Source organism: Puma concolor, chromosome E4, assembly GCF_028749965.1.
Source record: "Puma concolor isolate L17-30 chromosome E4, mPumCon1.1.hap2, whole genome shotgun sequence".
NCBI classification, from domain to species: domain Eukaryota; kingdom Metazoa; phylum Chordata; class Mammalia; order Carnivora; family Felidae; genus Puma; species Puma concolor.
Genome location: NC_141683.1, coordinates 47,384,879 through 47,398,730, shown reverse-complemented (window position 1 = coordinate 47,398,730; position 13,852 = coordinate 47,384,879). Strand labels below are relative to the sequence as shown.

Below are 13,852 nucleotides of genomic sequence, written 5' to 3'. Positions count from 1 at the left end.
CAATCCCCATTCAAGGCCCCTTCTGTCATCCCACACTGATCAATCAAAAGTATAAGAGAATCAAAAACTCTTAATAACTATACACAACATACGCACACACACACTACACAAATGTCACACAAAGATATTATAATTCAGTAAAGTGAATTAGCAAACTAAATTAAAGGTTATTAGTATGTGTTAGCTTCTATCTCCCTCTTTATCTTCAGAAATACTTTCAATAGTCTTAGATAACATAAATACTTGGCCACTTCTACTTTGAATTACAATAAAATTAATAATTTTGCTGAATTACACATGCAATTAATTTTATGAACCAATGGAATCATTTTCTCATATTATTTCAAAAAAGCTCTACTTTACTAGTCATTTGTTATTAGCATGCCAAGTTTCCCCCACTTTGCAACAAGATTGCTAAACTATAGGAAAGTCAACCACAGCACCCTTTCCCATTTGGTAACAATTGGAAAGAGGCACACCAGAATACGATTTATTCCAATAATTTTTCATATCACATCAAAATATCATGACGATCCAGTTTCCATTTATGTCTTGAGGCAATTTGTGTATTGTTTGCAGCAACATCATCTCATAAGAGTCTTTTGGGGAAGAGGAAATTGTGATGTTAATTGGAGAAAACAATTTTGACTTTGTTTTTCAGCCAACTTCAGCTATATCCCCATAGAAGAAACATATTTAGGCTATTCCAAAACAACAAGTCTTGTGCTGCATCATAATTGGCATCTTGACATTTAATAAATTGAAACATAACACATGAGGTGCCTTACTAAGACAGTAAAAGCAGTAAATGACCACTTAATTCTCTATTCAAATATAAAGAACATTTTGTGTTTCATCAAGGTAGGAATGTAGAAAAACCTACCCTACTCTTCCACATGTCCCAGGAAAGTAGGATAGGTTCTCATTTTCATCATTTGAAGGACAAAACAAAAACAAAAACAAAAACAAAACCCAGAAAGTTCTATTTCCCTCTAAACTTCTCCCGGTGCCATTTTCTTTTAGACAGCTAAAACCTGCCCTCTTTAACACCTAGAGATAATTTGAACTCATGTGCTTGTCAAAATGCACAAAGAAAGAATCTGAGATTCTCAATATGAAGCTCCCATTGTGAAGAGGTTGTGTCAAGGTCTTCTGAGTGAAGAGAGAGACTTTCAAAGCAGGGAAAATGTGGGAGAACAGTGGGAGAGGACTTTTAAGAAACTGGGCAAGGACTTGCGCTAATGAAACTCAGGTGGATGTCAGACAGCAAGCCCCAGGGTTCCCCCTGCAATGCTACCCTCAGCAATGACCATGAGGGCTCCTCTGAGCCTCACAGAAAGGTGCCACTTTAAATAGAAACTGAAAAAAAAAAAAAAAAGTATATCGGATCATATTACCGTGGAGCAGCTGAAGCCCATGGCTTTAGGGGGAAAAATACAGTTATTTTGCTTCAGCTACTTTTAAAAGAGCACCGACAACCAAATCACATGCATTTCTACTGGATGAGGCAGGGACATGACGTTTATGCCCATCTGTGAACCTAAGTAATGAGGACTTGGTGCAAAGATGAATAGATTCAGTTAAGAAATGAATGGCTTCTCTCCTGTTTTCATCTCTTCAGTTCCACTAGCAAATTACTCACAAGCTTCCTTGTGTCTCACACAACAGGTTTTCCCCCTCTTGTGTGAGAGTTATCCTGAGCGTGCTCTCAACCAGGATGTTAGCTCTTAGGGTAATGCTGCTGGATACCCATCTCCAAATCTGCCTTCCTAAGTAAGCATTCTTTAGCTCTAAAATTAAAAAGTCAATGAACTCCGATTTCGATGTCCTTGCTCAAGACCCTGGGTTCTGGTATTTACTGTAATTCCACACTTCCAGGTTTGGGGACCAGGGGACCAGCACCTACAAGACCTGAGTACGGGTCAGGGAGCAAACCCAGATGCCAGAGAGTAATTCTTTGTTACAATGGCTTTCAGCTACACATTAAAAAAAAAAAAAAAAAAAAAGTTTTGAAACTTCCTAACACTTTAACGATTTCATAGCATAAGACATGTAATCATGAGAAACAACAAACACAAAGAATAAATATTCCCCTTACCTGGATCATGGAAAGGCACCAAAGCAAAGTTGAAAAGTGGTCTCTTAGGTCTTTTCAAAGACGTCTCCAAAATTTTGGAAGCCCCTTCGATAACCTGAACTAGATCATCGTACATGGAACCAGTCACATCAAACACAAAAGCCAAGGTGGAGGCCCCCTCGGGAATTTCCTCAGCCCTGGTGTCTGCCTGGGGGCTTGCATCTTGAGCTAGGGAAGAATAAAGAAGAGCCAACAGGAATACGGTGTGGACGATGTCCCAGAAAATCATTGTCTTTTCTTTCCTTTTTTTTTTTTTTTTTCCTTTTTTCCTGGGCGCCTAAGCACTGTGCTTAGCCTTCCTCAACAACACGCAGAGAGGTTCCTCTCAGAGTAACTCATTAGGCTCTCGAAAGCTCTCTGACCTAGCAAACAGTGTGGAGGCGACAGTCCGATGCGGACCGGCACCAACCCCGAAGCCCTGCAGGGGCTGAGCGGGCGGAGATGCCGCAGCTTTTGTCTGGACGCAGCTTCCTCCGGGACGGCTAGGTGCCCGCGGGCCGCGCGCGGCGTGTAGCGGAGAGACGGCAGCGCGCCCGGCCCATGCCCCGGGGGCCGCCCGAGCCCTACGGCGCCGCGCCCAGTCCGGCCGCCCTCGCCGCCGCCGCCGCCGCCGCGCCGCACTCCGCCGGGGCCAGCCACTCGGGCTCCCAACTTTCCACTGTGCGCCGCTCGCTCGGGAGCAAGGAGGGCAAGCCCGGAGCGGCCTCGCCTCCTGATTGGCCGGCGGCGGGCCCCCCCCTCCTCGGCGCTGGAGCCCCCACCGCCCCACTCCCGGAGAGCGACTGCTCTCTCCGCCGACTGTAGGGTCAGTGCGGGACGGGGGAAGCTCTCCCAGGGTCGGCTCCGCTCCCGCCGGCGCTGCTCCTAACCTACGGGACCCCAGTGCAAACAATGGCTTTCAAGAATGTGTGGCAAAATCCCAAACTGAGGGGACGCCGCACTAACTAGCACAAAGGGAATTTTACTTTTCTACTGTGTGCAACGCGGCTGCAGAGTCTTCTTTCCTAATCTCCCCCTCCCCATAAGCCAAGACGCCCCGGCCCAGCCTCCAGTCTCTCAGCCCAAGGCTCAGCCCAGCCAGGAGGGGGAGCTGGAAACGTCTCTCCCAGCAGCAGCCTCACTGTCACTCTTTGATCTCCTCAGGGACTACGGAGGGAGGGAGGGGAGAGCTGGATGGGCCAGACGCGGGAGGAAAAGGAAAGGGGCTTGTTGAGGGAAATGAGAGACACAGCAGGAACTGGGGAGCCACTGACTGTAGTTAGGAAAGGCAGGAGAAGGGAAGAAAGCTGGATGTGAAGACGAGATGGAAGTTCAGGGGAGTGGATGAGGAGAGAGAAAGGCTGCATACTGAAGAGAAAACTGATTTTTAAAGTTTCATCAGCAAGGGTCATGCTCCTGAGCAGTCTGAATCCTCTCCTTCGCACGGTGAGGCCGAATAATATCCCCATTTCACATTTCCTCCCATAGAACAACCAGGTGCCAAGTCTTAGCCAAAGATGCATTAAAAAGGTGTTCCCCCTCCATGGCATTTTCTTGCTGATAAGTAAGGAAACCTCGCCCTGGAAAACATTACAAAGGCTTTCCGTGTTGTAATTGTTATATACATTTTAGAACTAATAACAGAGATAAGAAGGTAGACAAAGAAAATCAACCATAAGCTAGGGATTCCTTTCTTCATTTTAATGAAAACGTGCTTCCCTTGTGGAAAAGGAGTTGTCTGGATCCTGACATTCTAAAGTGGGGCAAACATGCATCTTGATCGACGTTGGTTTGTGCATTAGACCACCCATCTCACCCAGAGGCCGCCTGAGGAAGAGCCAGCTCTCACCAGTATTTTACAGTCTGCAACTGTCTTCTTTTTTAGACCCAACAGCAGTGGGACGTGAGTTTATGATACCTATAAGTCATGTCACTTCAAGGAAGCAGACAGGCCATTTGGGCTGAGTGGGAATATGAGAGGAGATGGGGAAAGTACTTCCTTTCCAAGTAGTATTTACAGAATGCTATTTGAGTAGCCTCCCCCTTTGTTTATTTAAAAAGGATTGCATTATAAGTCCTAGAGTTTTCACTGAGAGCTGAGCTGTTCCAGGTGTTCAAGGAAGGTCATAGAGCCTGTGATTAAGAGTTCTGGGTCAGATACCCTGGGTTAAAAGCCCAGCTGTGACAATAACTGTATCTTCAGTAAATTACCTAACTCCATACCTTCATTTATTCCACCATAAAGACTAAGAATGATGGGGCACCTTGGTTGAGCGTCTGACTTTGGCTCAGGTCATGATCTCGCAGTTCGTGGGTTCGAGCCCCATGTCAGGCTCTGTGCTGACAGCAAGGAACCTGGAACCTGTTTTGGATTCTTTGTCTCCCTCTCTCTCTGCTCCTTCCCCACTCATGCTCAGTCTCTCTCTCTCTCTCTCTCTCTCTTTCTCTCTCAAAAATAAATAAACTTAAAAAAAAAAAAAAAGAAAAGAATGATAGTACCTACCTAATCAGGATTAAATGATCTATCTTGGTAAATGTTCCAGGAGCACTTGAAAAGAATGTTTGTTATTGGGTAGAATGTTCTATAAATGTCAATTAGGTCAAGTTGTTCAATAGCATTATCCCAGTCTTTCATAACTTTACTGGTTTCTGCCTATTCTGTCAGTTTTGGACAGTGGTATTGAAATTGCTGACTATAATTGTGGACTTGTCTATTTCTTAGTGCAGTTCTGTGAGTTTTTGCTTTATGCATTTTGAAGCCCTATAATTAGATGCATAAACATTTAGAGTTATATCCTCTTAACTAATTGACACCTTTATCATCATGCAGTTATCTTCATTATCCCTGGTAATATTATTTGCTCTGAAATATATCTGGCGATAATAATGTAGCCACTCTAGCTTTTTCAATTTGTATTAGCATGATTTATCATTTTCTATCCTGTCACTTTTACCCTATTTGTGTCTTTACATTAAAAGTGTGTTTCCTGTAGTCACCATACAATTCAGTTGTGCTTTTTTTATATAATTGAATAATCTCTGCCTTTTAATTGGGCTGTTTAGACCATTTACATTCAATGTGATTATGGATGTGGTAGGATTTAAATCGATCATCTTGGTATTTCTTTGTATTCTCTTGATTCTTTGCTCTTTTCTTCCTTTTTTTATGCTTTCTATTGGATGTATTGAATACTTTTTATGATTACATTATATCTTCATTGCTAGCTTATTCAGGGTTTACAGTATATATCTTTACTTAATCACAATCTTCCTTCTAGGAATAGCACTAGTTCACGTATAATAAAATAACCTTAGAATTGTATATTTCCATTACTCCTCTCATGACCTTTTTGTTGTTGTCGTCATCCATTTTATTTTACATTACTATATTTTATTTTCTTTTATTTTAAATGTTTATTTTTGAGAGAAAGAGAGAGAGAAAGAGGCAGAGTGTGAGCGGGAGAGGGGCAGAGAGAGAGGGAGACACAGAATCTGAAGGAGGCTCCAGGCTCCTTGCTGTCAGCACACAGCCTGACACAAGGCTCAAAGCCATGAACCGTGAGATCATGACCTGAGCTGAAGTCAGATGCTCAGCTGACTAAGCCACCCAGGGGCCCCTACATCACTGTATTTTAAACCTCACACTACACTGATGTTGTTTTGTTATTTAAATAGTCAATTACCTTTTAAAGTGATCTAAACAATAAGAAAAAAGTATATTTACCGATGTACTCACCATTCCTGGTGCTCACCATTCCTGAAGTATATATATACTTCTCTGTATAGATCCAGATTTACATGTGATACCATTTTTCTTCTGCCTGAAGGACCTGCTTTGATGGTTCCTGTAGTGAAGTTCTCCTGGTGGAAAAAATCTTTCACTTTTGTGCATTTGAAAGTCTTTATTTCACCTTTGTTTTTGAAAGCTATGTATATAAATACATTTTTTTGCCTGGTAGTATATTCTACATGGATAGGTTTTTATTTTTCTTTCAGTATTTTAAAGATATTACTTCACTATCTTCTTGCTTGCCTTGTTCCCAGTAAGAAATCTCTATCGTATTTACATTTGTTACTTTATATGATCTGTATCTTTTTTTCTTTAATGCATTCAAGAGTTTTGTTATTACCACTGTGTTTAATCAGTTTGAATATGATGTGCCTTGGTGTGGCTCCCTTATGTTTCTTGGTTTCTCCCCTCATGTACCTAGGGATTATCAAGCTTTTCGTACCTGTAAGTAAGTATATGTTTTTCATCAAAACTGGAAATTTTGGTCTTCATTTCTTCAAATATCAATTCACATATATGAGGCCATCTGAAGTTGTTGCACAGCTCACTGATGCTCAGTTCATTCTTTTTAATTGTTATTTTCTTTTCTCGTTGGGTTTCATTTTTTGACAGTTTCCATAGCTATTTCTTCAAGGTCTTTTCTTCTCCACTGTCTATTCTATACTGTCATGTTCAGCGTAATTTTTTAATGTTTGTTTATTTATTTTCTTTTTGACATAGAGGGAGAGACAGCAAACCAAGGAGGGGCAGAGAGAGAGGGAAAGAGAAATCCCAAGCAGGCTCCACACGGTCCTCGCAGAACCTGATATGGGGCTCAAACCCACAAACTGCAACATCATGACTTGGGCAGAAACCAAGAGTCAGATGCTCAACCAAATGAGCCACCCAGGCACCACCCCCCACCAGTGTACTTTTCATCTCAGATGTTGTAGTTTTCATCTCTAGATTGGATTTGGATTTATTTATATCCTCCATATCTCATTTTTAGTGTATGAATATACAGAATACACTTAGAGTAACTGCTTGAAGGTCCTTAATTGGTAGTTTTAACATCTGTATCAGTTCTGCATCACTTTCAACTGATTTTTGTCTGCTTGTTACAGGTTGTTGTTTTTTTTTTTTTTTTTTTTTTTTTTGCTGCCTTTCGGGCCTCATATTCTTTGACTGGATGTCAGACACTGTGAATTTCACCTTTGGGGTACAGGTATTTTTGCATTCCTATAAATATTCTTGAGCTCTTTCCTAAATTATTTGGAAATAGTTTGATCCTTTTGGGACTTACTTTTAAAATTTGTTAGGTCAGACCAAAGCAGTATTCATTTTAGAACTAGTTATTCCCCATTACTGACAAAGACCCATCTGTCACTGTACCAGTACTCTGTGAATCATGAGGTTTTCCAGTCCGGCTGGTGGGGACAGACCTGTTCCCATCCCCTTGTGAGTGTGGGCACAGTTAGTTACCTTTATTCCTTTCAAGCGGTTCTTTCCTGGGCCTTAGCCAATTTTTTCACATGCATATGCTGGTCAGTACTCAGCTGAATATTTAAGAGGGACTCGATTCAGATCTCTGGAGTTTTCTATCTACATAGCTCCTTCAGGTTCTCTCTCCTGCAAACTCTAGCTTCTTAGTGTCCTTGGACTCTCACCTGTATCTCCTCAACTCTCAGCCCTGCTTGGTTCCACCTTGCTTCCGCCTCTGTACATCATGACCTGGAAACTCTCTGAAAGTGGGAAACTGGAACAATTATAAAACTCGCCTCATTTGTTTCCCATCTCTCTGGAATCATGGTCTTTCTTAGCCTGAGAATAAAATGAAAGAATGATTATTCTTCATTTAGCCCAGTGCCTAGCAATGCAGCAAGCTCTCAGTAAAAGTGAAGTATTATTACTACCCTTGCATGTATTTGAGGATACTATTTCGAAGTTTGAACCTAGGTACATATGCACCGGGGACACAATGCTTTGAAAGAAACAGAGAAGTAGAGAGCTTTTTTTATTTGTTTGTTTATAGAAGGTCTTTTATAGCTTCACTAACACCCTGATATCTAAGTGAGTGGTAGCATTGAGGGACTTACTTAGGTCCACTGGGCATGGTGGTAGGGAAAGAGGGTTAAGAAAGAAAAGGAGGGGCGCCTGGGTGGCTCAGTCAGTTGAGTGTCTGACTTCGGCTCAGGTCATGATCTCATGGTCTGTGAGTTCGAGCCCCGCGTCGGGCTCTGTGCTGACAGCTCAGAGCCTGGAGCCTGCTTCGGGTTCTGTGTCTCCCTCTCTCTGCTCCTCCCCCGCTCATGCTCTGTCTCTCTCTGTCTCAAAAATAAATAAAAACATTAAAAAAAATTTAAAAAAAAAGAAAGAAAAGGAATATTCAGTGTCTCAAAAAGCATTTGTGCTTTGATATGTACATATGTAGAATACATACATTTATCTTCCATAATCCCAGATGCATGTCTCCACTTTAGTCTCATGTAATTGATGACAACATGATTTGTGACACTGGAGAAACACACCTGGGCTCTTCTACTCCTTCTCAATAAAGTTTGATCTCTGTTGAAATGCAGGCCTCTGGAGACAAGGTAGCCTGTGGACAGAAATCTTATTTACGCTTTAAAATAAACAAGTCCCTGAAAGCAGATTTTGGCAGGCAGTCAGCAGAGAATACCAAGAATACACATTGGGAGAAAGTGGTTAGGCTAGGAAGAGGGCATGGCCCAGGGTGGGGGTAGGAAGGGTTGGGCAAAAAAGACAGTACTGCTTAAGTCAGAGTATTGCCCAGAAATACCAATATATCCGGGCTCATTTCTTGCTTTTGTTATTAAAAACAGTCTCTATGAGGTTGGAAGGAGCACTAGTCTGTGAATCCAGTCTTGCTTTAGCCACTAATTATCACAAACACATCATACTACACAATTTGGAAAATTAACTTCAGCTCTAAAATTATGTGACAGGCTTGGCGAAAGTTCCCCAGAATGCAGAGCCTGAGATGAAGGTAAGGGTATGATTCTCAGGCTGCAGGCATGAAGGATAAGAGGAATGAGGTAGGGAAGAAAGGAGAGCCAGTGCAAGAGTACATTACGAAGATGGCCTCTGCTATAAGCCACTGGTTAGTGGGTCCCATGGAACTTGAAAGCCCTGATGTTAGTTGTCTCAAGACTGTTGTGAAGGAGAAAAGGGAGTGGGTATGATAAAAGGGGGAAGTACTTGCTCATTAGCTCCCCTTCTCATTGGTCAATGACTTACCTCATGGGGTCCAAACAACCCCACATTTTTGGGTCCCACATACATGGATGCTAATCTGATTTCCTTGGCATCCTGCCCCAAAACATCAATACAAAAGCCCTGGACAGAGACAGGAAACATGTAGGAGATGGCTGAGGGAAGACGCTATCAGGTTGTACCTGCCTGAAACTGGTGGGAGCTTGGATCATATCCTGAGGTCATATAAAGATACTAGAGGAATTGAAGCTAAAGAGAAAAAAAAAAAATAGTTATATTTCAGCAAAGTCACTCAGACAATGAGTGAGAAATGGAATAAAAGAGGCAAATTGGGGGAAAGGACAAAAATAGGAGTAGGCTGCAGTAATAATATTATTAACAACATTCTTCACCTAAGGAAACTGAAACTTGGAGAGTTGAAGCAATTTGCCTAAGGCCGATGTTAATGAACAGTAGAACCAGAACTTGAACCAGCTGATTGCCATGCCAGTGCTCTCCACTGCTTCCCAATGCTGCCCTCAGCCTGTAAATTTTGAGGGCTCATGAACTAAAAATAATAGCCACAGATAAGACAAGGGAGACTGGGAGAACAATATCAAAATTATTATTATCATTCAGTTGCTTTTTAAGAAGAGATCTGCATAGTAGCACCAAAGAGGCACAAGTCAAAAGATGCTCTTTAAAGGCTCTGGGGACAGAGACAGGGACAAGAGGAAAAAGTGAAATAATTTTTTTTATTTACTGGGAGCTGGTTTAGTTTATCTATCCTATCATAGATCTATCCTAGACCATCCTCCCACCCCCAAATTCCTCCAGGAAGCCCTAGAAGATCCAGGAGATAGGACTTGGCAGTGGAGAAGAGATTAGCTCCTCCTGCAGATTCATATACAATGGCAGACTTTGTGGTACCATATAGCAGATTGTGGAACATCTCCAGTGTCATGCTAATGAGCAAAAATCTCTTTACATCACCTGTTCTCATCACTGTTAACCTTGGAGGATGGGGGAAATACGAAAAGGTGACATCTTTTTTTTTTTAGTGTTTATTTATTTTTCAGAGCCAGGGAGGGGCAGAGAGAGAGAGACAGAGAGGGAGACACAGAATCCAAAACAGGCTCCAGGCTCTGAAATGTCAGCACAGAGCCCAACGTGGCTTGAACCCACGAACCATGAGATCATGACCTTGAGCCGCAGTTGGACACTTAACCTACTGAGCCACCCAGGCGACCAAGAAAAGGTGACATTTTTTTAAAAAGTAGCGTGGCTCATTTATAGCAAAGTCAATACTAAAACCTTCTCTCTGGGAGAACCTGGGTGGCTCAGTCGGTTAAGCACCAGACTTCAGCTCAGGTCGTGATGTCAAGGTTCATGATTTTGAGCCCTGCATCAAGGTATGTGCTGACAGCTCAGAGCCTGGAGCCTGCTTTGGATTCTGTGTCTCCCTCTCTCTCTTCCCCTCCCCCACTCATGCTCTCTCTGTCTCTTTCTCAAAAATAAATAAACATAAAAAAAGAAAAAAAGTTTTAAAATCCTCTCTCTGATTCAGTTTTCTCTCTTGAAATTCTTCTTCCTGCCCTAGACAGGATAAGATCCTGCTTGCTGGCTAAGTAGTTCAAACGATCACCTAGTTGGAAGCATTTGTCACACTAGGCCTAATAAAGCGTAGCTCAGAAAAACATTGGCTTAAAAGAATGAGTGCTGCAGAAGATTGCCATAAAGCAGTGGGTACATACACCGCTTTCTAATAAACTGTCTCCTGCAAATCGCTAGATGGTGTGATGTTGTCCTCAATGAATGATCTTTCCCAGAATGTCTGGTTCTGTATGTAATGAGGCTCAGGATTATTTTATGTTTATTTTAGCACATTTCTACAGGATAGGTAACTTGTGACTACAACTGAATTAAAAGCAGAATACTTTTGTACCAACTCTAATGGTTATACTTGGTACTGCTATGAAACTAAAAAAAAAAAAAAAAAATTAAAGTTAGGTTATTTTTTCTTCTCTTGTCTCCCTTAAGAAGGCAATAAAAGAATGGAAAGCCATTGTGTTGTAACTGGAAAATTAATCACATCAAATATTCTCTTATACTAATCAAGTTAAAAGTCTAGAATTAGCTTATATAAAACAGATGTTTACATGCTTATTCTCTTTTGGTACTAACGTCAAGAGAAGAAAGCACAGGATAACTATGTCATGGCATACTTTGGGGTATGTAATGCTCTGCTTTTACTTTTTGTAATAAAGCCACAAAGCCTGTGGTCAGCAAGGGGGACAGCCCCAGAAGGAGGAAAAGCACCAGGGGCCTAGTCTCTGACTCCTTACACAGTCAAAATTCCCATAGTCTGTAATGGAATGGGGAGTAAGCTGTCTAAGGAAGAGAAAACTGGCTCCCAGAGGGGGAGAAGACACAGGCAACATGTGTCTGGTAGCTTGTCCAAAGGGAGCCTCCCTTTTGGCTCAGCCAGCGTCCTAGTTCTCGAGGACTTGTGATTCTGGTTTGTGTTTCAGTTGTGATCTTTTCTATAAGGACCTCAGCTATCCACCCTTTCCCAAAATAAAGACCAAGAGACCTACAAGCTGTCTTCATGCTGCTTGAGAAAGATCGTTAAAAGTCTAAGTGAACACTTAATTGAAAGAGCCTGAACCAAGAATCCCTTTTCCTCACTTCCTGAAAAAAAATGTTGAAGAAATTAAAATGTATCCTTAATGACCCCTCTCCAGATGTCCTCCCACATGTCCATCCTCTCTCACAGGTAGCTTCTGTGTCCACAAAGTCGGGGCCTTGGCAGTATCCATACATCCAGTCTCTTCTGCCACCTCATCCCAATTCAAAAGCTAGAAAGGATTTTAGACATCATTTTTCCACCCTAGGGCCTTCATTTTACAGAGAGAAACTGAGGCCCAGAGAATGACTTGTCCAAGATCTCATAAACTTTTGCAGTAGTGCTGGCAGTCGGCTTCAGACCTGAAACCATTACTCTTGCACGTCACCAGATGAACTAGCTAGTGATCATTGAGTACTTACCACGTCCGAGGCACTGTTAAGTGCTGTCCATGTACGAACACATTTAATTACCTTTAATTCTTACTCTAAAAACCATGAGGTTGCTAATAGAATGATCCCTGTTTCATGGAAGAGGAGACTGAAGATGAGGTTCACACAAAGAACTTAGATCATCTGTCATGATCCTCACATCTTCTTGACCTCTTCACTTTTATTCTCCTCCCTTTGTCTCCTATCCACATTGTCCCTATTATTTTACAATAAAAGTGAAAATTCTAATAATGCGACTTTGAAATATATCACTGCTTTATAGTGTACTTCAGAGTCTTGTCATTAATATAATAATACCCACACCATATAGGCCTTTCTAGGAAAAAAGAAATGATACTATAGTCTTGACTTATTTTGCTTTGTGAATTATCCATGAAGCATTCTTCGGTCTTGAATGAGTTTTCCCTGCATGTAAGCCTATTTCTGAGCTCTCTCCCTCATTATTTATCAGTTCAAACTAATTTTATATTTTCCCCACAATGCTATAAATTCCTTGAGAATAAGGGCTGTGTTTGACTCACTTTTATAAGCCCATAGTGCCCAACATACTGTAGAAATTCAATAATACATAATGAACTGCTGAATGTATAATGATTAATAATAATGATAATAATAGTAATAGCCATCTAATGAGTACTTTAACATATACCTGAATATATGAACTCATATGCATGAATAGTCACAATAACCTTGTAAGATAAATATTACTTAACAATTTAAGAGACCAGCAAAATAACTCAGAACATCAAGCAACTTGCCCCAGATCACATCAGTAGTATATGGTACAGCCAGGAGTAAACCCTAGGTCTTTGAGCCCTATTTTCAATACACTCCATTGCCACCATGCAAAATAATTTTATTACTAGCCTGAATATGACATTCTTATGAAAATATTCTGAAGAGAAAATTAATCATTATAAGGCTAAAATAATTGGTTAGAATCTTATTTTATCTTTTACATGTTTATTTTTGAAAAAGTGCATGCGCGCACACACATACACACACACACACACACACACACACACACACACACACATGCAAACGCACCAGTGGGGGAGGGGCCAAGAGAAAGGGGGACAGAGGATCCAAAGCAGGCTCTGTGCTGACAGCAAAGAGCCTAATGTGGGGCTCAAACTCACAAACCATGAGATCATGACCTGAGCCAAAGTCAGACACTTAAATGACTGAGCCACCCAGGCACCCCTAAACCATCTTATTTTAAACCATCTTATTTATGCAAAAATTATCTTTACTTACCTCCAGAGAGATAATTAAAAAGTTGTAGAAGTAAGGACAATTTAGCATTAAGTAGCTTTAAAAAATGCTTTCCAAAAAGGGAATAGCATAAAGCTGTGACTTATCTAGTCACTCACCTGTTGATTAAAAGGAAACATCCATTAGTGCCTGTGACCAGTCCCTATTAACCATCAGGGGCTATGAAGAAGGGGAAGACTGATGTTCCAATATGGATTTACTTGATAGTGAAAAATATGAAAAGTATGAAAGTATAGTTCGGGTAGTAGATATAACCCATTTTCTGTTTTCACCTTTATTCTAAGTCTGATTTTTTTTAAGGGTGAAATCTTTCTTCTCTTTTTATACACCTTCCTCCCATATCTTCAAAGTACGGGCTTTCCTAGGCTAAGGCTTTGATTACAGATGTAAAGAGTGTCAGA

At 41.3% G+C, this 13,852-nt stretch overlaps 2 protein-coding genes across 3 annotated transcripts in view; both read right to left on the bottom strand.

Moving 5' to 3' along the window:
* The window catches only part of HMCN1 (hemicentin 1), a 482,690-nt gene extending 480,324 nt beyond the window's left edge, over window positions 1-2,366 (bottom strand). For both annotated transcript variants that reach the window (XM_086694136.1, XM_086694137.1), the window contains exon 1: window positions 2,099-2,366. In XM_086694136.1, coding sequence (XP_086550262.1) covers window positions 2,099-2,366 — 268 coding nt within the window. The remainder of the gene's footprint in view (window positions 1-2,098) is intronic.
* A 4,218-nt stretch (window positions 2,367-6,584) lies between these two features.
* The window catches only part of LOC147572642 (uncharacterized), a 319,037-nt gene continuing 311,769 nt past the window's right edge, over window positions 6,585-13,852 (bottom strand). Inside the window, exons 9-12 of the mRNA XM_086694156.1 lie at window positions 13,434-13,549; window positions 8,326-8,484; window positions 7,553-7,706; window positions 6,585-6,747 (exon numbers count right to left, since the gene is read on the bottom strand). The gene's annotated coding sequence lies outside the window, so the exon portion shown is untranslated. The remainder of the gene's footprint in view (window positions 6,748-7,552; window positions 7,707-8,325; window positions 8,485-13,433; window positions 13,550-13,852) is intronic.